This window comes from Zootermopsis nevadensis, unplaced genomic scaffold, assembly GCF_977971745.1.
Source record: "Zootermopsis nevadensis isolate Lab colony 2312 unplaced genomic scaffold, Znev_1.0 Znev_ptg000025l, whole genome shotgun sequence".
Classification (NCBI taxonomy): Eukaryota; Metazoa; Arthropoda; class Insecta; order Blattodea; family Termopsidae; genus Zootermopsis; species Zootermopsis nevadensis.
In genome coordinates, this window is record NW_028259157.1 from 8,759,919 (window position 1) to 8,785,451 (window position 25,533).

At 36.0% G+C, this 25,533-nt stretch overlaps 2 protein-coding genes and 1 long non-coding RNA gene across 6 annotated transcripts; 2 read left to right on the top strand and 1 right to left on the bottom strand.

Annotated features, from left to right (window-relative positions):
• The first annotated feature begins 897 nt into the window (after positions 1-897).
• On the top strand, positions 898-16,132 carry LOC110827611 (delta(24)-sterol reductase). 4 transcript variants are annotated; one of them, XM_087356170.1, is made up of 11 exons: positions 898-1,163; positions 3,035-3,190; positions 4,304-4,409; positions 5,042-5,160; positions 5,581-5,675; positions 6,787-6,958; positions 7,904-8,044; positions 9,049-9,246; positions 10,900-11,087; positions 11,562-11,736; positions 14,136-16,132. In XM_087356170.1, exons 1-10 carry the CDS (start codon positions 972-974, stop codon positions 11,716-11,718), a joined length of 1,524 nt encoding a protein of 507 aa, XP_087212296.1. In that variant the 5' UTR covers positions 898-971; the 3' UTR covers positions 11,719-11,736; positions 14,136-16,132. The 4 variants fall into 4 exon arrangements, with proteins under 4 accessions (XP_087212296.1, XP_087212295.1, XP_021915139.2 ...); XM_087356169.1 differs by lacking the exon at positions 14,136-16,132 and adding an exon at positions 12,190-13,306; XM_022059447.2 differs by lacking the exon at positions 14,136-16,132 and having other exon boundaries at positions 11,562-12,124.
• On the bottom strand, positions 9,162-14,137 carry LOC147872638 (uncharacterized). Its single transcript, XR_015537129.1, has 2 exons — positions 14,012-14,137; positions 9,162-9,286 (listed from the first exon to the last, which is right to left on the bottom strand). It is a non-coding gene; the product is annotated as an uncharacterized LOC147872638 (long non-coding RNA).
• On the top strand, positions 14,206-25,268 carry LOC110827608 (uncharacterized). Its single transcript, XM_087356165.1, has 2 exons — positions 14,206-14,342; positions 16,664-25,268. The coding sequence occupies exons 1-2, from the start codon at positions 14,271-14,273 to the stop codon at positions 24,620-24,622; spliced, it is 8,031 nt and encodes a 2,676-aa protein (XP_087212291.1). The 5' UTR covers positions 14,206-14,270; the 3' UTR covers positions 24,623-25,268.
• Positions 25,269-25,533: the final 265 nt, after the last annotated feature.

Consider the following 25,533-nt stretch of genomic DNA (forward strand, 5'->3'; position numbering starts at 1 on the left):
TAATTGTATTAAAACACGCCATGAGTCTCCATCCTGATTCTTAATAGTGTCCCGCCCACTTCTGTATGTGAATTGCATGTCCGCCTTCTGTCTATCCAGTACAAGTCTGTACGGTGTTTCTGCCAGCCTGTACTTTACTCGCACTGTCCTCAGGTGAATGCCCTTTCTAGCAAAAGCATAAACAAATCTGATTGAGGCATACCTGGATTAACATAAATTATATTTAAGAACCAGGGTTTTACATTTAGTCTTCAGCTGAACATTTACTTTCGTGAAGAGCCGCATTGTGCCACGAATCATAATATGCGATAGAAAACGATGGTCAACAGTAGTGCGCAGGTGCACAGCCGTTCGGTTCTCCACTCGTTTTTCTAGTGTTTCGTGTAATTATTGTATTTCTAATATTTATAGATTTTCGGCTCACAGGTAATCACGCGCACACTATCAATTATACAGATTGGAGTGGGAACATTTTAAGGAGAGGTTAATGTCGTGACTTCAAGGTCGAGCCCACACTCCGCCCAGACTAGACAATAGAAGTGTTGCCATTTATGTGGTACATTTCCAAATGATTTGATATTGACAAGCAAACCTCTTTGTGGATCTTTTCACCAAGCGGATTCGTCTATGCGAATGACTCCATCCACAAGAACAGATATGTTCTATGAATATCCTTGTGGCACTGTGTTCGTAACAGCTACTGAACACGTGCCACAAGAAGTCTGGAAAGTAGCATGTTTTGTGAAAAGAGTGTAGTGTAGCCGTTCATGCCCATCCCCCTGCGGACTTGTTGTGGCGTCTTCAATACCTAAACGCTGCATGCGCAGATAATAATAACATGTGACTGGCCATTAAGAGAAGGCAAGGTCAGAGGAATGTATAATACTGAGATAGGTTGATGTGGCGCTGTTCTCAGTCTATCAGTAGTGCCGCACGTTCCAGCGATTAAGGATTACTTCTACGCTGTTAATATGGAGCTTTCTGCTGTTGACAGAGCGATTGAATATATTCTTATAAATTATCGTTGGGTTTTTGTGTGTTTCTTCTTGCTTCCAGTTTCTTTACTGTATGAAATTTATAATTATGGGAGGAACTGGATTATAGTTAAATTAAATAGCGCTCCGAAACTGCATGACAAAAAAGTAAAAAATGTTCAGAAACAGGTGAGGAAAATTTCTGTTCTGTGGTCAAGAGTGCACATAATCGGACCGTGATACTGCAGCATATTTTACGCGTCTCACGTAACGTAAAATGAAAGAGAATATCTTTGCGCGTTGTTCGTTTGCAGCTTTTGTGAACATAGGTTTTTCTTGGATCCATTAAAGGTGTGAAATTTGAGTTTCTCACGGCGGCGAGTATGAAGATGGTTTGTCTTCTGGGTTGCTGCGCTTTGTAATCTGGTAGAAGTTTGCCGACGTTTAGAAACGCCCCTACGAAAAATGTATAAAATGAACATGCTTCATGTTACATTTTTACTTCTTGGGAGTTTAAGATTTTGCTGTGCATGAAGTATTTGTTTGGCACATCGAAATGTCGATGAGCGGGTCTCCCCTACGCGCGGTGTCTGGTGCTTCCGCTACTCTACTCTCTACGACCTAAAAATAGCCCTGCTGACGTTTCAGAGTTGCTTGCTGCAAGCTCCATGATGGTGGAGGCAGCAAAAACCTCTTCAAACGTCGGTAAACTTCTACCAGACTACACGGTGCAACAACTCAGAACACAATCAACTTCATTTGAAAACATTAGTTCATTCTCTTGTTTGAATTGCCCACCCCTGACAAAAATGGTAAAGGGTGATACACAAAATGCTAGTCATCCACTACTGGTAGGTTGTTTTGTTTTTGGAGTTCAGTGTTATCAGGCTAATGATGTCCAGAAAATTGTTGCTTTTTTATTTTGAAAATTTGATGAAAATGTACTAATAATGAAGTTGAAACCTGAACATATATGAATTGATGTGATAGGAAGACCATTGTCTTTAACAGTGATTTTATTGCTGAAATTCTGACACCAGCATATATATTTAAGCCATGCTTGATCATATTTCTTTCCCTTCGAGGTCACTTTGCCTACATAACAAGTCTTTAAACTGAAACTAACATTTGTTCAGTGTTACTGTACCTTTCTACAGTATATTGATGGTCTTAAATTACTGACTATCCTTAGAGTGATGGTGAATGAAAAGTGACAGGACGGTAGGAAACTTAAAAACATTTTTTATTGCGATATGTTTGTATATTCATCCAACACTTCCAAATTTGGCGTCAAGTTTGTCTAATTTATTGTAATTTCATCTGCATTATATTTATGTTTAATCTGGTAAGCATACATTAAATATACTGTTCGTTGTAATTGAGTGGTTAGCACTTCTGCTCTCTGATTCAGTTCTCAGCTCAGAAATGGCTATCCTGTCTGAGATTTTGTGGTTTTCCTCAATCTCTAGGCAAATATTGGGATATGTCTGAAATTAGGCCATGACTGCTTATTCATTAATCATCCCATCATTTGTCTCTTCATAGCCTGAGCTATTTATAGTTGCACATACTGTGTAAACTGTACAATATGGTATTCATACTTTGTGATCTGAACAGTAGCCAACAGTTTTGTTTAGTAAAGTGACAGATTAGAGGTTATGCATCAGCTGAGTATGGAAGGTTATAAAGTGTCAGACAGCTTGTCCTGTCTCACTTTGTAACAGGTGAAAATGGCTGAGAAACTCAAACATGCCCCAGTGCCATTTTGTCCACATATTTGCACAGGGATTTAACCAAGGTGTCCATTGTGTGAAAATGGTTTTTATGCGAAGGAAGTGTGGCATGGCCATAAGGAAGCATTATAAAATCATACCTTAATGCATATGAATAAATAGGATTTAATTTATTTACATTCCATTGATCTTCATAGGCCTAATCCAAGGATGTAGAACGTGTTATAGCACAAATATAACACTTGTTCCCAATACAATTAATAATTATATAGTGTGAAATATTTTTGAGAAGTTTAGCATGTTGAAGAAAATTCAATCATATTTCAGGTACAGAACTGGAGAGCATCAGGAATGACTGTTCCAATGTGCACTTCCAGACCAGGATGGAAGACAATGTCACTAAGCAAACCAAAATACAAGAACAAGCTTTTCAATGTTGACATTAATTTGATTGATATTTTGGAAATTGATGCTGAGAAACAGGTATTCATTATACTCTGACATGTAACTATTAGGTGACTTAATAATATTGGGATGCATTATTATGAAATAGTTGGTGTGTTTTTAAATTACTTGCTAATGACTGCATGGAATGTGACTTATATTAAGTTGGTTTAAGTCACTTTGCATAATTCATTGTGTATGGTGATTTAAATATTTTACACCTTGTATCCTAATATTGTGTCTGAATCTTAGGCACATTGTATGAATAGGCAGCAATGTACCCCATGACTTACTGTACCTTTTCCGATCCATCTCGCAACTTGGCTTACTCTGCCATCTCTTGGCAGTCTCCTTACAAATATATAGATGGACAGATGGATGGTTTTATGAATTAATACAAGGTAAAATAACTGGCAACTTTCTGTCATTCATTGGTATCATGTAACATGACTTGCCATGCTCCTCCATTTTGACAGTGTCTCATGACAGGTAAAGAAATGCAGCAATTCTGATGCATTTGCTAGAATTTGACCTCTGTGAATGACACCAATGATGCCTGAGTGTGGCCTGTGCATGGGTTGCACCTGTCTGGTTGGGTGTTGGGAGTCATCACAGAGGATTCCCCCCCTCTGGGGTTGTATGGCTGGATGTGAGTTCCCCACTCTGGAATTCCCAGGCTGGGGATACTCCATGCAATCATTTCTGTGCACATAAATATATGTTGGTCTTAATTTAGATTGTTCATTATTATTGTCTGATAACAACCAAAATTGAAATGTGTTGAGAAATTTTAGTAAAACTCCTCAGTATCAAATTTCATGGAAGCCTGTTAAGCTATTCTCAAGTGTTTACGTGTATGCAATTGGATGGATGGAGTAATTTTAATAGACATTCCATGCTGTTGTAAACATACCTAGAAACTGAAAAATCAGAACTTAAGCCATAGAAAGGAACACTTGCCTTTTTTAAATTATTTTAATTACTGATTTTATTGGTGTTTCTTCCAGTGGAAAATTATGCATTTAATATTTGTACCCTTGAGAAATACCATAAGTTTGTAAATTTTTTACCTTGCTTTTCTCATGTTTCTTAATATCTTACCCAGCACTGGATTATACACTTAAAATGCCTGTAACTTATTTATTGTTTCAGACTGCTCATGTAGAGCCTCTGGTTACAATGGGTCAGTTGACAGCTACTCTTGATCCATTGGGTTGGACTATCCCTATAGTTCCAGAGCTTGATGACCTTACTGTTGGTAAATCATATTATTACAATCTGAGTATAAATAAATTTAGCTGCTGTTACACGTTACAAACTTAGATTGGAATGTTGTAAGCTGCAACTGAAATTAAGTCCATATCTACAGTACCATGAATATAATTATTTATTTTTGTAAATAATTGTATTACATATCAAAATAACAAGTTTTATATTATCATAAATATGTATTAGAAATGAAAGTTTTTATTCTCTTGCGGTTTTATTGGTTTTTATGTTTGATTTATGAAAGTCCACAATTGACTTTACCCAACAGTTTGTGCAAATTTTTATATAGGATTTGAAGTTCTTGCAGCAGCGAGTTTGAAGATGGCTGACTTCTGGATTGTAGTGCCATGTAGTCTGGTAGAAGTCTATCAGTGTTTTAGATGTCCTTGCTGCCTTGCGTCACCCTGATAATGGAGGCAGCAAGACTCTCTAAAACAACGGTAAACTTCTACCATACTACATGGCACTACAATCCAGAAGTCAGCCATCTTCATGTTTTTATGATTTTAATGAATGGCTAATGTGACCTAGATTGAATATATTCCACACTTGATCTCTAGATATCAATTTCAGTTACCAAGTTTAACAGAGATAATACTGTCCAATTACATTGGTTTTTAGGTGGACTAATAATGGGTACAGGTGTGGAATCTACTTCTCACAAGTATGGTTTATTTCAACATATATGTGTCTCGTATGAACTGGTTTTGGCTGACGGCAGTTTGGTGACCTGTTCAAAGGTGAGAGTCAGGATTTTGTTTACTAATACTCTGCTTGTAGTCAGCAGACGTAACTGTTAGGCTAGTTTTCTTCAGGAAAAAGGGATCATGGCATATGTTCATTTATCTGTCTCATCTGTATTTGGCCTCATACATCCTAGCCATTTTAACCTTTATTCTCCATGAGCTTACACACAGTCCAGCTTGCCATGCATTGCACTAGCATACTGTTAAACCTTCAAACCCAGACTTAAAGTCCACTTGGCAGCCCAGTAATAGAGGGATTTAGATTCCATTATTGCCTTATGATAAGGGTTATCATTGTTTTCACCTCTGGAAATGACTGATCATAACATAGTCAAGGAGCGTAAAGTCACCCATTTAAACCTCGTGGTTATAATTTGTCCATAACACACTGAAATTTGTTTGTTTTTTATATAGGAATCAGACCCAGATTTATTCTATGCTGTACCGTGGTCATATGGTACATTAGGCTTTCTCACAGCTGCAGTAATTAGAATCATCCCTGCACAAAAGTAAGTATGGTTAGTGGTACAGAGAGGTTATTTAGTGCTGGGAAAAGATCCCTCGGCCGACCTCAGAAGAGATGGACAGAAAATACAAGACCATAACAGGCCTAACGGCCTAATACGGGAAAGGATGATGATGATAATATTTCCAGTATACAAACACAAAACAAATAAATCACTACACCAAAAAATTATGCAAGTCCTCTATAAGGCCAATGATGTAACAAGAAAAACCAGTAGGTTAGTAAATGGTGTCTGATGCCTAACAAATTCCACTGAGCAGAGTTCTTTGTCAGAAGGAAATTCCCTGCCTTTTATAGAACCCAAGGTTCATTATCAAGTTCATAAATATCCTCTACTTTTCTCTGTCCTGTTAACTTCAAGGGATAATTTTAAATGCTTATTGTGGAATTCGAAGTTGAATTCCTGTTTTCGAAGGATCTATGTTGGTCTGAATTTCTGTCCCATCTGGTTAGAGTATTTTGAAGTTACATATATACATTCTTCATAGCTCTGTATGCAAAGGAGGTGCACTACTTCTTCATGAATTTGGTTTCAAATAGCATGATATCACTCCCTCTCTGCCCATTTACTTTCTCAGAGCTCCTTTTCACCACTACATTACTTTTTGTATACTGTTTTTGCTAGATGGAAAATTTCTGTTCTTATCCACTTTCTCTTCTTGAATATGCTAATTATAAAGCACCTAATTCAACCACCCCTTTGTAGAAAAATTCTTGTTTTGAGCTGAGCTTTCCAGTTGACTCCATTTTCCACTGCACTTGGCTTGGAAGTATGAAGATGGCTGTCTTCTGGGTTTATGCACTGTGTAGGCTGGTAGAAGTTTACCAGTGCCCTTATGATGGAGGTAGAAAGCACCTCTGAAACATCAGTAAACTTGTATCACACTGCATGGCACAAGAACCCAGACGAAAGCCATCTTCATACTTGCTGCCATGAGGACATTAAATCTAACTTGGAAATTGTTTCTGTCTGGAAGATTTTTATTTCGCTTGTTATAATTTTATACATTCAAATAGGGGTTCAGAAAATTCTACACATGGAATGTGACTGAAAGTCCCATATTCATATTTATTAATTTTTTCTTCTGGCACAGGTATGTGAAATTGAACTACCATCCTGTCTATTCCTTGGATGATGCTGTAAAAGTATTTGAAGAAGAGAGCTTGAAGAAAGATAAAAACCATTTTGTAGAGGGTTTAATGTTCAGTGCTGATCAGGCTGTCATTATGACTGGCGATATGTCTTCTACGTGTGAACCTGGAAAGGTAATAGTTAAAGGTCTTTGGTTTTAAACCTTTGAATTAACTTTATTCTATTGCTATCAAATAATTAAAATATCCCTTATGCAATACATCTTTGTCTGTGTTTATTACAGCAAAGGGATTTCTAGTTTTATTCTGTTCAACTGTGCTAGATATAGCATGGGGCTGAACTCCAGAATTTCCCTGAAATATAGGTATGTGCAGTTTGTGAATATGAGCTGTTGTGTTGTACCATGTAATACAGTATGAACTGTGTTGTGTGACAGTAACGTAGCTACTGGAGGGCCTCCCTAGCCAGATTGGTTGAGGGGGAGAGGTCAGACTAAGACAGATACCCTGGTCCTCCAGGTTTGGGGTTGGTCCCAAGGCTAACAACCTTGCACCGTAAAAAGGAAGATGTTTCGAAACCTCAAACAAAGCCTCGGACAGACGGACCTAACAGAGGACCGAATGGAAGAGGAGAATTGAGGAGGCCATGGACCGAATACGGACCAGAGAGCCATAGAAAAAGAAATTGAGACCAAATACAAATACATCATGAATCACTCCTTGTAAAGAGTTTTGGAAGGACTGTAGATGTATATTATATGCTAGGGAACAGTACATCATTAAGTTCCGTGTCACCATGGCATGGCTAGACAAGAAGATGGCTGTCTTCTGGTCTGTGAAAGCCTCAAATCCTACATTACATGAAATCTTCAGGGTGCAGATACAGAGGATAGTTATGAGCAACTAAGAAGAATTCTTTATAGCTCATTGCTCATAAACAATTGAAATAAACTACATCTGATATCTTGTTGAACCTCTTTCATTTCCTTATTAACCATTCTTCAGAATCTGTTAAGGAAAAAATAAATGTTTTTTTCAACAAAAATATCTGCAAAATTGATCTGCACATAATCACACAAAGATAACTGGGAGTTCACAGTAAGTGGTGATCTTTTCCAGCTTAACGAAATTGGGAAATGGTACAAACCATGGTTCTTCACCCATGTTAGGACGTTTTTGGAGGAAGGTCCTGGATATGAATATATACCTTTGAGACAGTACTACCACAGACATACAAGATCACTCTTTTGGGAAGTTGAGGTATGTTATTAATATAATTTACTGTTTGTAATGTGATTTCATGTCATACTCCAGTAGTTTCTCTAAAATACTCACATAACCATAGGGCTGAGATTACAGTAATTCCTTGCCAGTTCCAGATTTTAAGTATCTACTTTTTTGTGTTTATATGCAAACTTGTCTTGGTTTTTTGTACCCACTATTTTTAACTTGCATACACATGGAAAAATCAGTGACTTCTGCACCAAGAAATCTACAGGGTTCAGGGTAGTAATGACATCTGGAACCAATTTTGTCAGTATGAGGTATATAACATAATTATTAGTTTTTAAAATGAATATCAAAGTCAAATAACTATTGAACAAACATGAAGATATATGATGTGAAGCTTTCATGGCGGCTTTCATTAATAAAGTCTTCTCGGGCTAAACGGTCGTGTTAGTTGTTGATCAGTCGTGCTACGAGCCATACAGTCAACAGCCTTGAAAATGAGGACAGAGCTGGTCCTCGAAATGGCGGTGACTGATCACCAACTAACGTGGCTGATAGCCCGAGAAGACTTTATTAAACATGAAGATATTGTTTTGATGGTGCGTACCTTTGATATTAATAAAAATCACATTTCTGTGAGTTATTTATAAGCCAGACAAAGACTAGACCTTTGAAATACCTGTACAGAGAAACAGATTTGTTTGATGTTGTGCAATTTATCTCTTATTCTTCTTGAAAAGAATATTAGAGAGATGGGAAATGAGTTTTTGTAAATTCAGATAGTGATTTTTACCATACTTTCCCTATTATAACATAAGCCACAACTGCCCCCCAATCAATTTTCTTTTAATTTCTTAATCCCTTATAAAATTATTTATGACATATCTGACATCAAAATTATTAGATGTTAGTATTAGTTCCTTTTAAAATAATTTTCTGTCTGAAACTGGTTCATTACAATATCGGTATAGTTAACAACATTTTGCAGCTGTTTCATCCTGCCCTCTTTTTATCCTTCTTATCTGTTTTTTCAGAACATAATTCCATTTGGCAACAATGTTATTTTCCGCTACCTTTTAGGCTGGATGATGCCACCGAAGGTTTCACTGTTGAAAGTGACTGAAACAAAAGCCATCACAAACCTGTATGAAAAATATCATATTATTCAAGATTTACTGGTACCAGTGAAATCTATGAAACAGTCCATTCTCACCTTTCATGATGAAGTGCAGGTAAGCAGTACAGAGTGATGCATTCTTGTATGTCTGGCAGCTATGGAAAGGAATGAATACAAATATCTGATCATGTGAACCAGCAACAAAGTCAATAGTTCATTTGCAAATCTGTCAAAATACAAATATTTGGGAGCAAATATCACATACATAAGCAAGTCTCGTGAGAAGAGAAGAATAGATTTAGGAAATGCTTATTTTACTCCACTTTCCAAAACACTAAAGAAGAAGACATGTAAATCAATAATTTTACCAGTGCCTTATGTGGTTGTGAAAAATAGTCTCATGTTTGATGGAAGAGGTAAATGCCCAGAAATATAGAGTTGAATGAGGCAATCAGAAATTCATACAAAATGTTGCCAGAAACTTGATAATGGAGAATGAATTGATAATCTTAAAATTAATCGTCAGGAAATAGGTTGATAAATGAACCTGCCTGTTGCATTTTGAAAGAATCCCTAACAGGGGAAGTGACCTCAAGTAAAAGGCTGTTATTAGTCATTTATGTTGATAGTGAAAGGAACTTGCACATTTGTAGCCACATATGTTTACATACACTGTTATTTGATTTCCAGAAAGTAAATTATCTCTCGCTCTGACTTAAAACAGGAGTATTCTGATTTTTTGCTGCTTGAATGCATTAATAGGAAAAATATGCTTAATAAATTATATGAACATATTTGGGTCATTTCATGACAATTCAACAAATGGATGTGGCATCACAGTCACAGAATTTAATAACACAAGAATGAAACGATGTTCACATTACCACTTCAGGGAGGACTGTGGAGGGTATTAATACTTGAACTTGCACCTTCTCAGATAATTGAGGTGAAGTAAGGAACAGTTTCATTATATTTAAAAAAAATTGTCCATTTTTACACCTCATTTACTCAGGTCTGACAGCTCTAACAACTTTTCATTAATGTCTTATCAGAGTAAGAATGCAGTATATGTGATATGTATATTATTACGATATGTCATTTCATCGTCGTGTGAGCTGTCAGACCTGAATAAAAAAGGTATGAAAATGAACATTTTCCACAAAATAATGAAATAGTGTCATTTCAGTTACTTTAGGAATCCTGAAGCTGAAACTTCATTATTCATACTATCGAGGATCCTTCATTAGATGGTAATGTGTGCAGTTTAATATTTGCAACTGTTGTCAGTCCTGAGATACATGATGTCATATATTTCAATTTTTGGCCAGCTTACAAAACACTGAAATTCTGCGGTATGATTTGACCTAAAATACGCCATAAATTGGTTTTTAATGACAGTGAGCCAAATATTCCCTAAAAGTACCCTTGTAGATGTACAATTTAAGGTTAAAAGCATGTTTATGCAAGTAACAGTTGTAAAGTTAAGAGTCTTGGCCCTGGGGAAACTTTACATAATGGCTGTTCCTCTGCAATACTGTTATCAGGAAATGTTTACCTTCAAAGATATTCACAGAATGCATTTGCTGACTCCAAAAGGATTGCACTATATGCATACAAAGTTATACAGAATTTGGTGATACTGAGTGCCATTGATTTTTTTAATTTTTTGGAATTGAGGTGGAATGGCCCACCTGTGTTTTGGGTAGATAACTTATTTTACCACATTTGCTTTGTAAATGTCCCAAATCCCTCATTTATTTATGTTAAGGTGTATCCTGTGTGGTTATGTCCTTTCAACTTGCCAAATGATCCGGGAATGGTCCATCCAGCCGATGATGACGAAGAACTGTATGTTGATATAGGAGTGTACGGAGTACCAAAAGTACTGAAGGGTGAATTGTATGATGCAGTTAATACAACAAGACTTATTGAAAATTTTGTTGCCAAAGTTAAAGGGTAAGTAACGCTTTGCATTTCTAGCTGATAATTCTATTTACAAAAATTAAAAGGAGAAACTGTATTTGTTACTGTAATGCCATAAATATAGCACCATCTGACTACCCATTTGAGTTTATATGCTTTCAGTTTCCCGCAAAGATTGATAAGACATGTAAGCATTCTTCAAACTGCAAACAAAAGCAGATTTTTATTACCAAGTGAATAACTATCAAATGCTCTAAAAACTCTTTCGAACGTGGCTGTCTGATTCTGGATCAACTTCATGGCTCTAATCATACATGGAGTGGTGTCTATAAAGATGAATTTCAGATAATTTGAGGTGAAGAATGTTTGAATGCCTTATATCATTGTAGTTAAATTATAGATAATATTTTTTCAGATATCTGTAACATATATTTGATAAAGGTGGGTTGGTAACTTTGAATTGTAGATAAATCCAGTAATATAAATAATTAAAGTTTTCAATTTCAGCTTTCAGATGCTTTATGCAGACTCATACAGAACCAAGGAGGAGTTCCACCAGATGTTTAACCATGCCTTGTATGACAAAATGCGAGACCGACTGGACTGCAAGAAGGCTTTTCCTGAAGTTTATGATAAAGTCAACAAACACGCTAGATCACACTAATGTGATGAATTTCCACTTGTAAGAATTCTTCTCTTATGTTTATTTATATAATTTTCCCAGTTACACTTCTCCTTTTTTACAGTTTTGAGGGAAATACATGATTTTGAGTTTTCCTGTTGCAATTTCCTCATCAGTAATTCACAGCAGCTTGTTCTGTCCATTGACATTACAAAGGTAAACACTTCTTATAATTATGGTTTCGGACTCTTCTTCATCGGCTCATATGCATACAGAAACACTAATGAATGATAAATTGAAGTCAACTTATTTTTGTTAATTGGTTCTGGAGCCAATATTTTTAAGCAGTGAAATAAATGATTTTGTCTTCCCTTTCAATAGAAGGCTAAAGAATACAGATTGAAGAAGGGGAGGTTATGAAGTAAACATAATATATCTTTAGGAAGAAGGTGCTGCATCTATTTTTTTAATATTTGACATCAAAACCTACATTTTTCCTTTCTATTATTTCAGACACTGGGAATAATTTGTGGCATTTACACCATTAATTCATTCAACATATATAGAGTGTGCATCATGGCTTGCAGACTTTCTAGCGAGCTATGTGTTGCATTAGTATATTGCTAAGCCATTAAACCCTGGAGTTAAAAGTGCAGTCAGCCTGAGGTATGGGTGTTTAAATCCCCTATTCCCATCTGATATATGTTAACCTTTTTATAGAAGTCATGCTTAAGATGCAATGGAACTGTGTAAGTTAATATGTTCTAAATACTTTGGTCGTTGGACATGCCATTTATGTATACTATATTACAAAATTGGCAGACCAATTAATTTTAACGTCCTTAAACATAATATTTAATGCAAGAAATTTGTCTCAATATGATTTTTAATGTTCATTGGGACATTTCTCTTTTGTTGTTATTAATCTATTCACTGTTAATGGAAGTAGATCTGTCGGTACACCGTGCATTAGCCAGTAATCACACATATATTGCTTTTAAATATTTGTAAAATATTTCATCCCCATGCATTTAAGTACAGTGTTCTTACATTTAAAATTGAAAAGTATAAGACCACAACTACCATCTCTACAAAAATCTACATCAGTATGCTGATTGACAGCTACAAAAGACTGATGTTGTAGGATGCTGTACTATTATTTTATCCATCACACACTGTGGGCTCTTCCACGCAATGGATCTGTTCCATTCGTAACAATGAATTTTACGTACTAAAATATTGTGTATCAAGAACTTTAAATTGACACACAGTGTCAGGACTTAAATGGTGCAATAGAGAGTTAACAGTACTCATCATCCAACTTCAGTTTTTCTTTAAAACATCCTTACATCATGCAACATCTCAGAAAATATGGTGTGATATGGAGGAACATCACATCGATAAGTTTCAGGTTTTCGTGGTGGTAAGCATTCAGATTACTTTCTTCTGGGGTGTTGCATTTTGTGGTAAGTTTGAAGTTCACTGATTCTTCAGAGATGATGGGCCTGGTGTTAGAGGTAGTAAATAGAATCATGATATGTGGCAGACTTCGTACCATAGAACTAAAAATGTTCACGCCATAACTCAAAGTAAATTGTTTGAAATACAGTAACACTATAATTGCCAATTATTTTGTACTTTTAACATTTCTTTATTTCAACCATATTTGTCATCTGCAACCTGCTACCATTTGGTTGTAAATTTAGATACTGTATATAAATGGCAGAAGGGGAGTCAACACACTTTACTTCATTTTTGAAAAGTGGCACATTCAAATAATTTGTATATAAAAGTATGTAGGGTAGGGGGCCTGTGATGTAAGACAGCTCCTATTATCTAACACAACTGATATTTTCTGTTGCAAGGCCAACATGAAAGACCACAGGAAACTGATTATGCACAATTCCAGTATGTAGTAGAATCCTATGTCAAGATGACCCTACTCATACCTCAAGGAGGAAGGAGTAGGGTAGAACTGTTAGAATTAGGTATTCATGGCAGTGAGATGACTAGGTTTTGGCATTTGGAAGAAGAGACCATATGTTTTTCTGAGAATTTGGCATCTTCCTTCCAGTCTGCATTGCATAAAAAACCAGATCACCAGTAAGGTAAAATCCCTGTAATTATTAAGATGGGTTAGTGGAGGTATAGCTCCACTCTCTCTTGACCTTGGCACCAGATGGAAGTGTGTGTGATTAGCTTCATGTCACAGTCTCTTTACCCTCAGAGAAAGGACCTCCAGTAATGGCGCACCTCTCGACAAATTCAGTAAATTTACCACATTAATGAATGGGGAAGTTTACAAAAACTAGCTGTGGTCTGTTTCTTAGCCTACCGTGTAAGGTATATTTTCAACGGTATTGCCTACTGAATGTGACGCATGCGTTCCATCGACAATCAGTGTTGGTAATCCGTGGTGTATAATACGTAAACAACACTTCTTGATTGATCATACGTAGAAATGTCAACGTGACATTTTCCGAGGAAGGAACTGGCTGTCCGAGATAAGCTGAGGTCCCCTGCAAAATGCCACCAACTACATTCGTTCGCATCCGATTTGATGCCATAATCGATCAAGTAACCGACCATTTAACATGTATACTTCTGTGGGAGTATCGCATATCCTCCTCGTGTGTATTTTCAACATGGATATCTCCATTTTAATGGTGAGTAAACAAATATGGTTTCCTTAAATTTGAAGAAAATTTGCATGATCTCGCAGAAACGCTAGAACATAAAATCTGAAATATCTTACACACTTCTACTTGTTAGATATATATCTTATGTATCTCTAGGCCGGTATATAATATAAAGTGGCTATGTTTGCGCACATGCATATCAAAATGGGGCCCTTCGAGGCCGACTACCATTTGAGAGTGTCGTACGACATAAAGTCAAAAGTGAACTTCCGAGGTATGTATCAACTTCGAGAATGCGCGTGATTCAGTTATGAGAGAAGTGTTATGAAGCATGATTATTGAATTGGACATCCCCCAGAAACCACCTAGGCTAACTGCTTAAACGAAACCTGTAGTAAGGTCCATATGAGTTAATATCTGTCTCAGAAGGTCTGTGAGAGGGAGATGCTTTGTCTCAATTGCTTTGAACTTCGCTTTAGTATATGCCGTTCGGAATGTCCAAGATAACAATGAGGGCGTGGAGCTGAATGAGACACATCAATTTCTGATCTGTGCTAATGATGTTTGGGTGAATAACTGCATAATTATGAAGAAAATTCTAGATAATGATAACGAGTTGGTGTAGAAGGAAATGCAGACAGTTCGTGTAGCGTCACCAGACTGTAGACAATACCATTAATTATATAAACGTAGCTAACAAATCTTTCGCAAATGTGATAAAGTACTTTTGACGATTATCGGGGACGTGACATGGATCACTCTCCAGAACACGTTTCAGCTGACAATACTGTCCCCCATTGCCTCACACTGCACGTTCCCAATATTCGTTCCATCATGTTGGTTCTGCGCTCCGTCATACATTTTGACGTTATATTTGTATACACGACTTACCTGCTACGATGTAGGTTCGTCATAGGTTTGGACTGTCAAGGCCAATTATTCCGCTGTCTCTGCATTACACAGTCTGACATTCGATAAGGGTTTCATTTTCCCCGATACTGTCTGCAGAGCTAACGGCTGGTAGTAACACCCGAAATTTCAACACCGCTACATCAAATCCTACTAATAGACGCATTCATAAACCACTTTCACCCAGTTTTCATCTTAAGACTCTCATTTTATTCACTTCCCATGTTCATCTTTAGTACCATTTACCGTCTCGTTATTTTTTGGCCTCCCATACCCTTCCAGCAGCCTACCTATTAAAATGCTATACATAATATGTGCCTCTCTACAACCAAACTTCGTATTAACTTCCTACATTTCCTTTCTTTGACAGTACGCAGGGGCCAGTACAAATCAGGAAGTTCCTCGTTGTATAAAGTGGATTTCCCAGTTCTTTTTAGTTTTTTTTAAAAGTATGTTTAGTGAAATTATAACTTATAAACTACCCTAATAATTGCACAAACACCTCACTTTGTTATACATATTAAAATATCCAGATTATTTGCCAAAACCCTATCATAAGTACAAACCAGAGGAAGAAGTGGAAACTGAACTCGCTGGGTAACTACACAGAGCAGAGTCCTTCATTAGAATCTAAGTCATTTAAATATGTGGGGGGGGGGAATCCCCTTTCTTTTGAACCAAAGGTGATATTGTAGGCTTATAGCTGTTAATGTTATGTAGCATTGTACACAGAAACATGAATGACAAATAATGAGTTCTTTGGACCTTTTTACTTTAATTTGATGGATTATAAGCTGATTGCTTGGTCCTTCCTCTATAAATGTTAAAAGGACTGTTCTGAGAGTTGGCCCTGAATAAGATAAAATTAAATACCTTTATATGTTAGAAAGTAAATATTCTTAGAAGAATGTGTGTTTATAGTTCATCCTTCATATGCTTTTGATATCTCTCCCATGGATATTATATAATGATTGTCATTTGGATTTTGGCTCTGTTTTCAGCTTGGAAGTCTAAACATTGTGTCAAACTGTAGACCAGACAAGATAAATGGTGTTTTTATAAAACAATGTACCTTGCAACTAAAAGAAGGTTATTATTAAGTAGCCATATCATTACAGACTACAACTGTCTGACAAGTAATTTCTGATGAAGTGGAAGAGATTTTTCATTGCATGTGAGAGTGGTAGTAACGGAAATTGAACATAAGAAATGTTTTATATAATACTTAACCATGGTATATAATTTTATGGTCACATGAAAACAGACATTCACATCTGCACAGCATGAAAGGTCCCAAGATTAAAAAAACCTTAGGTCTCCCTGACACTGAATGTTGTTCTGTCATCATAATCCTCTTCAATTTTTTGGACATGATACAAAACCTAAGGAAACATTAATTTTTGTTTAGGTTACAAAATGATCGTATTTTTTCTTTAAAGGCCACTGCCACCAGCTGCCACTCAGTGGGAAAAGTTTGTGGAAGTCAGAATTGGAGACAGTACAGACGATACATCTACAACAGGGCAGGAGATATAATTACTCGTCGACAGTCCTGTACAAAGAGACAGTATTTTGATATATCTGAAGGTCGGTGTTCAGGTATTCCTGGAGGTGGTTACATCGTGTTTGTGGACAACAATGCAGCATGTAACATAGCAGGCTTAATACCACATCCTACAGAAGCTCGATACTATCGTGTGTGCAAGTCTTATAAAGTTATTGTGGCAAAGTGCCAAAGACCTGCAAATTTTAACACACGCAGACTTCACTGTGGACATCGATACATAGTTTCAAGTCGGGACTCTAAGTTGAACAAATCTAACTATCACCCAAAGCTTCCTGTTTGTGTAAAGGAAGGTCAATTCCCATCTCCCAACACTTGTTCTTCCTATTATATGTGCAGAAGGAATGGCACACGTTTTGTACAAACTGAATATAAGTGTCCACAGAACTCTGTGTATAATGCTACTCTTGGAAATTGTGACATTAAGAAAGAATGTAAACTGAAGAATACATCAACAACCTTGCTAAGACCAATATCAAACAACGAGTATCCAAAATGCACAGCAGCTGGAAAAGTGTATGTTCCATCCAACTGTACCATGTACTGCATGTGTAGCTCAAGGAGGAGTGGGGATTTTATTCGAGAATGTTATTCATGTCCAAGCGGCTATGTCTATGATCCGAACATTGAAGACTGTGCTGAAGGATCACACTGTATCCAAGATGTTGAAGAAACAAAGTATGATTTACAACAATCAGTTCTAAAAATCATACCACAAATTTCAACTTCAGCACCATATGTCACCAGTGAATTTAAAGATACTGCTGTAACAACAACTCCTCAACTGAATGAAAGAACTAATTACCATAACACACCTTTTGTAAGGACTTCAGAACTACCAGAATACACTTCAGTATCACATCCCATGAAGTATGATAACACAGAAGGAGCAGATATAATGAATATAAACAAACAATCACATCATAATATAACACAGTTGTACCCAGTAGTGGATTCATTTGAATATCCCAAACAAGCATATATTACAATTAAATCAAGTACTATTGAAAGTTATCAAATGGATTTTCAAAGTACTACTGACACAGATACTCTTGTATTTACAGCAAACAAATCAAGAAAGAAAAACTTTACAGAAAAAGATACTCCAAAGTTTGTCATGCAGACACATTCAACATTAACCATAAATGTAGAATCCCAAAATGTTACAGAACAGACCCTATCAGATATTAAGATATATGAAGAAAAACATGTAGTATCTTCTAAATCTTTAAAAGCAGCAGACACAGAGTTTCAACCAACACAGAATACAGCAGATAAAGTACAAGAAAATAAACAAGAATTTATTAGACCAAGTGTGGCTTCAAATTGTATTTCATGTTCAGAAACGCAAACAATTTACAGCAAAGAACAAGAAAATGTTTTTGAAAATAGAACTGAACAATCATTCAAGGCACCTCTCACAACAACACACTCCCCTTTAAATTGCTGTAAAGCAGGTCAGTCAGGATTAACAGTTTCTATGACACAGGCATGTATAGAAACAAATTTACTTTCCAGTGAATGTGCACAAACCTCTCTACCAGAGGCTGTAAATTCTTCAGAACTTACATGTATAAACGTGAATCCTAAACCTCAACCAACTATGGAGCCCATATCACTATACAGAGATTTTATTCTGAAACAGACACAAGAAGAACATTCTGAAACAGATATTGCAGAACAAATAACTCCTTCCAAAACAGCCAGCACAACAGCAGCTCATGGAAATAAATACATACATTGGGATTGGCAACAAACACAAGAAATAAATATATTAACTGCTGACACAGAGATTTCAGAATTTCAGCCTGAAGAAAAAAATGTAACACCATCATTAACAAAATATTGGCAATCAATGTTAAAACCAGCAGCTGAACACATGGCGACTGAGGCTGAACATGAGCTCGAATCTTCCGCTGAAACTGAATTTAGAACATCAACATACAATACACAACACTCAAATACAGTAACAAAAGTGATATCAAAAGAACTCCCTGAAACATCAAGTACTTCAATACTGGTGCTCAAGGCAAAGGAAGAATATACAACAATATCAGAAACAGCTGAACAGCAACGAGTAACAAATAATGTAACACATTTACCACCATTACAGACAGCTAGTAAAGCACCAAAACCTTACAATGAACCCGAAGATATAAAAACAGAGTCATTCTTGCCACAAACAAATGACACACTTTCAAAAGCTGGCCCTATTCAACATGTGACTGCATCACTTTTTACTCAGTTGCCACAATTACAAAATACTAATACAAAACAAACAGCTCATACTGAACTGGAAAATAATGTAAATTCTGCAAGTTTACCTCTACCACATTTAAAGGAAGTGACACCTTATTCTGATCAACATGGAATATCTGCTACAACATTTCAGCCACAATTACCAGCAACCAGAACAACACTAACCGGTTACTCTGAATTAGAAAATAATACTACACCAATAACCTCAACAATCATACACGCCATTACCACAGAATTTGAAGTTTTCACTACAAAACAAGGAACTGCATCACATCCTACTACTTTACCATCAGAGCTGGAAATTAATTCAGGAAAAACACATTTCTCTGATTCAGAACAAAGTAAAAAATCCAGACTTTCATCAAAGTCGCTGACAAATATTGATGTTACAAAACCTCTCTCTGAGAAGCAAGATATTTTAGTGCACACATCATCTTCATCACTGCTACATAAGATTAGCACAACACGAATGGGTAAATCTGATGCAGAAAATAAAACAGTTTCAGCAGTGTTACAAAACAGTACCACTGGTCACTCTGATCTTGAAAATATTACAGTATCAACACAGTCACTAAAGTCACAATTAAGTACTGTAGCACCAAATATTTATAGCAATGGCCAGGAAACTGCACCTATTATGACATTCTTACCTCTGTCAGAAAAAACTAGTAAAGTACCAACATCTTACACTGACCCTGGTTATAAAACTGTACCACCAGTGTCACAAACCAGTATCACAGGAAAGGAAGCTTCCTTTGTTCAACAAGTTACTGTATTGCCTTTAACACCTTTACCATTACAAAGAAGCAGTACAGAGGTAGGTCCTTACTCTGAGGTCAACAATGTCACTTCTTATACATCACAGTCAAGACTATTATCATCAGAATCACACTCTAACCACCAAAGAGGGACATCTAATACATCACCTTTACCACCATTACAGACAGTTAGTACAACAAGAATATTTTACACATATCCAGACAATATAACAACAGTGTCATTAATGCCAATAAGAAATGCCACACTATCAGATGCTTACTCTCCTGAACAGGTGACTGCATCACTTACAACTCTCTTAACACCATTTCAAAGTAGTAATACAAAACCAGAAACCCATTCTGAAGCGGACAATAATACGAGTTCAACACGTTTACCCCTGCCATATTCAAAGCAAGTGGCACCTGAAGGTTACTCTGATCAACATGGAATATCAACTATGACATTTCTGCCACCATTTCCAACAACCAAAACAATGGAAATCACAGACTCTGATCCAGTGAATAATACAAGTCTGAAGATCTCAACAACATTAGAAAGTAATATCATACAATCAGAATCTCTAACTTCTAAACATAAAATTACATCACTTCCTACACTTCTGCCATCACAACACAAAATTAGTACAGAACAAAAAACCTGCTCTCAACAAGAAACATATAAGACTTCAGCATGTTCACTGATATCAATGTCAAGCTCTAAAGGACAAAAGGACTTTACTAATAAACAAGATGTATTAACCTATACATCTTCACCACTATTTCAGATAAGTACCACAATATCAGAAACTTATTCCAATAAAGAAAATAATACAATTTCAAGAATGTTACAGACCACTGTCAGAGGTCACCCTGATCTGGACAATAGTACATCATCAACAAGTTCACAAACATCACGACTGAGCAATGTGGTACCAAATGTTTATACTGATGACCAGGAAACTAAAACATTTATGGCATTTTCACCATTATCACAGATGGTTAGTGAAGCACCTAAAGCTACTTTTGACCCTGATGATAAACCTACTTCAATCATTTCATCATTCTCACAAATGAATATTACAGACCTGAAAACTTTCTCTATTCATCAAGTAAATACATCATCTTCAACCTTTTTACCATTTCAGAGTAGAAGTACAGAAGTGGCACCTCACTTAGAACTCAGCAATGATACAACTTCAATTAATTCATCAATGTCTCAATCAAGTACAGTCATATCAAAAGCATGTTCTGATGAACCAGAAACAACATCACTGCCTCTATTATTTACAACAAGAACAGTACCAATTTTACCGATTGCTTTCTCTAATCATCACGTCAATACATCATTCATAACTATGTCACCACAGTTACAGAATAGTAATACTAAAACAATAACTCATTCTGAACATGGTAATAATACAACTTCAACAGACTTATGTCTATCAAATTCAAATGAAATGGCACCTAAAGTTTACTGTGATCAACCCAGAATATCAGCTACAACATTTCTGTCACCAATACCAACAGGCAGTAGAATTCTACTCAATTACTCTCACTCAGAAAATAATACTACTCCAACAATCACAACAACTGTAAAAAGCAATCAAAGCAGTATCACTGAATTTGAACCTTTCGTTAAGAAACAGGTAACTGCATTACCTCCTACTCATTTTCCATCACAACAGAAAATTAATTCAGGAACAGTAGATAACACTTATTTAGAAAAATATAACACTTCAACAAATTCACCAATGTCATTGCCAAATACTGAAATTATAAAGACATTCTCTGTCAAACAAGAAGTATCAGCCTATACAACGTCTTCACCACAGCTGCATAACATTAGCACAACACCAGTGGATTACTCTGACCCAGAAAATAATACAATTTCAAAAGTGTTACAAACCAGTACCACTGGTCACTCTTTCCTGGACAATAATGCAATTTCAACAAGTTTACCAATTGTTTATGCTGATCACAAGAAAACTACAACTGTCATGACATATTCACAACTGTCAGAGACAATTAATAACGGACCAACATCTTACACTGACCCTGAATACAGAACTGTTTCCTCAGTGTCAGAAACCATAATCACAGAATCAGATGGTTCTTTAGCTCAGCAAATTACTGCATCACCTTTAGGACTCTTACCATTACAGAGAAGCAGTACAGAATTAGAACATCATTCTGAGCTCAAAAGTGATACAACTTCATACATTTCACTCACATCACAGTTAAGTATGGCAGTACAAACAGAATATTCAGATCCAGACAATGTAACAACATTATCAAAAATGTCAGAACCAACAGCCTCTATTCATCAAGTGACTCCTTCACTTATAACTTTGCTGCTACCATTACAAAGTATTACCACAAATAAAAATATAGCAGCTTATTCTAAACTGGACAGTAATACTAATCAAACTGGCTTAAATTTGTCACAATCAAAGACAATAGTACCGAAGACTTATTCTAATCAAAATGGAGCATCAGATACATCCTTGCCATCACTGCCAACAAACAGTATAACATTAACCACTTTCTCTGATCTGGAATATAATACAATTCAAACAATTTCAACAATTTTACAAACCAATGTCACAGAAATAGAAGCTGTCTCTTCTCAGCAAATTACTGCATCACCTTCTACACTTTTGTCACCAGAACAGGAAATTAATACAAAACAAACTAATTATTCTGATCCAGAAACAAACACAACTTCAGCAAGTTCACTTATATCACTGACAAGTAGTGAAGACCCAAAGGATTTCTCTGATAAACAAGAAATTTCAACCTATACATCTTCACCACTATTTCAGATAATGAGCACAGTGCCAGGAAGTTATTCCTATACAGAAAATAATACAGTTACATACACCACCACAACAGGTCATTTTGATCTGGACAATAATATATCAACAACAAGTTCACAAATGTCGCAACTAAGTACTGTGGAACCAAGTGTTTATAATGATCAGGAAATTACAAACTATATGGCATTTTTACCACTATCAGAGACAGGTGAGCAAATAGCCACAGTTTCTCCTGATCATGATAACAAGTCTATTCCAACCATTTCAACATTATCAGAAAGTAGTAATACAGAATCAGAAGTTTACACTGTTTATCAAGTAAATACAACAACTTTGACTTTTTTACCATTTGAGAAAACTGGTACAAAAGTGACAGCTCGCTTAGAACTCAGCAATGATACAAATTCAAACAGTTCACAAACATCACAGTCAAGTACAGTTATACCAAAAGTATATTCTGATGAACAAGAAACAACAGCCTATAGTACATCTTCACCTCCATTATGGACAATTACTACAGTACAAAATGATAATAATGAATCTGATAAAAAGACAATTGCATCAACTTCTTCCATACTGGGAACCTATGTCACAGTTCCTAACGACTACTCTGTTATATATACAGTATCACCTGCAACATATTTATCAACAGTAGAGGAAAGTAAGACAGTACTAACCACTTCTTCTGAGCAACACATGGAAGGGAATACAGAAATCTCATCTGTGTTACAATCAAGAACATTTGTATCAAAATCTTATTCTGATCAACAAAAAGTTACTGCTGATGCAATATCTTCGCAACCATTACAGGCCATTCATACAACACCAACAGCTTACTCAGATCCAGACAGTATGACAGTGTCATTAATTCCAGAACCCAGTACAATGGCATCAAATGCTTACTCTATGCAGCAAATGACATCACTCATAACTATCTTACAACAATTACATAATATTAATACAAAACCAACAGCACATTCTGACCTGGAAAATAATATTTCAGCAAGTTTACCCCTGTCACATTCAAATGAAATGGCACCTGAAGCTTATTCCAATCAACATGGAATATCAGCTACAACACCTTTACCACTTTTACCAATAAGCAGTACAATAGCAACAACAGACTATGATGCAGAAAATAATACAACTCAGACAATCTTAACAATTACAGAAAACAATGTCACAGAATCAAAAGCAATAACTTCTCAACAAATGACTGCTTCACCTCCTATGCTTCTACCACTACATAAAGAAACTGATACAAACCTGACAGCTTATTCCGATCTAGAAGCAAATGAAACTTCAACATGTACATTATCGTCACTGCCAAGTACTCAAGTACCAGAGGATCTATATGCCAAACAAGATTTATCAGATTATGCAACACCTTTACCACTGTATCAGATAAGTATCACAACTCCAAGTAACTCTCACACAGAAAATAATACAGTTTCTACAGTATTAGAAACCAGTACCACAGGTCACTCTGATCTGGACAAGAATACAATATCAACAAGTTCACATATGTCAAAATTAAGTAATGTAGCACCAAATGTTTATGTTGACGAACAAGAAACTACAACTGTTATGACACTTTTATCTTTGTCAGAGAAAATTAGTAAAGTACAAACACCTTACACTGACCCTCAGTATATTAATAATCCAACAATGTCATCAGTCTCTTCGACCAAAATCACAGAATCAGAAGCTTCCTTTGTTCAATATGTAACTGTATTGCCACATTTACCATTACAGAGAAGTAGCACAGAATTAGGTCCTGACTGTGAATTAGGTCCTGACTGTGAGCTGCACAATGATACAACTTCACAGATTTTACCAACATCACAGATAATTACAGCAGTACCAACAGACTATTCAGATGAAGAAGGAGCAACAGCCTATACTACACCTTCACCACAAATACAGACAATTACTGTGGTACCAAAAGGTTACTCTGACCCTGATAATAAGACAGTTCCAACCAATCAACCTATGCCATGAATCACTGTGTACATTTACTGAAGATTACTCTACCGTACAAACAATTTCATCTGAAATATATTATTTGTCATCAGAAGAAAGTGACACTGTATTAACCGCATCATCTGAAACAGATATTCAAACGACTACCAGAATTTCTTATATGCCTCTGTCAACAAAATTAGTATAAAATCATACTCTAGCCATCAAGGATATACAGCTAATGTAACATCTTTACCACTATTACAGACAGTACAGTAACAACCACTGTATATAAAGGTATTTGTATTCTACAAATGACTACATCACTTATAACTTTGTTAGCTCCATTAGAATGTTCTAATTGTATAACAGCATCTCATTTTGAACTGGCCAACAACAATACAACAGGTTTACAAGTGCTATAATCAAACACAATGGTACCAAAAAATGGCCTTAATCAAAGTGGAATATCACGTACAACATTTCTGCCAGCATTACAGACAAACAGAATAGTACCAAGCACTTACTCAGGCACAGGAATTCATACAACTCTAACAATTTCAGCAATTTTACAAACCAATACCACAGAATAAGAAGTTTTATCTTCTGAACAAGTTACTGTTTACTGATTCATCTGCTACTCTTTGCTACAACAATGTGAAATTAATAAAGAACCAGCGGCTTATTCTGTTGCATATAGAAATAAACTTCTAGAAGTTCACCATTGTGTCTGCCAAAAACTGAAGTTGAAAGGCTATCTCTGATAATTAAGAATAGCCTATAGAACACTGACACTGCTGTGGCAAAAAATTAACATAATACCCTCTGACCCAGAATTTAATACAATTTCTATAGTATTACATTCCAGCATCATAGGTTGTGCTGAAAAAAAGAAACTATAATCCAATACTACATCCTCATCCCATGATGAATAATTAGTATGCTACCAA

Coding starts and splice junctions, on each gene's coding strand:
- LOC110827611 (XM_087356170.1), top strand. CDS start 972: ATGGAGCTTTCTGCTGTTGACAGAGCGATTGAATATATTCTTATAAAT. Junction 4,410..5,041: donor GCTTGATGACCTTACTGTTG/GTAAATCATATT, acceptor ATTGGTTTTTAG/GTGGACTAATAATGGGTACA. Junction 5,676..6,786: donor AGAATCATCCCTGCACAAAA/GTAAGTATGGTT, acceptor CTTCTGGCACAG/GTATGTGAAATTGAACTACC.
- LOC110827608 (XM_087356165.1), top strand. CDS start 14,271: ATGTATACTTCTGTGGGAGTATCGCATATCCTCCTCGTGTGTATTTTC. Junction 14,343..16,663: donor TGGATATCTCCATTTTAATG/GTGAGTAAACAA, acceptor TTTTCTTTAAAG/GCCACTGCCACCAGCTGCCA.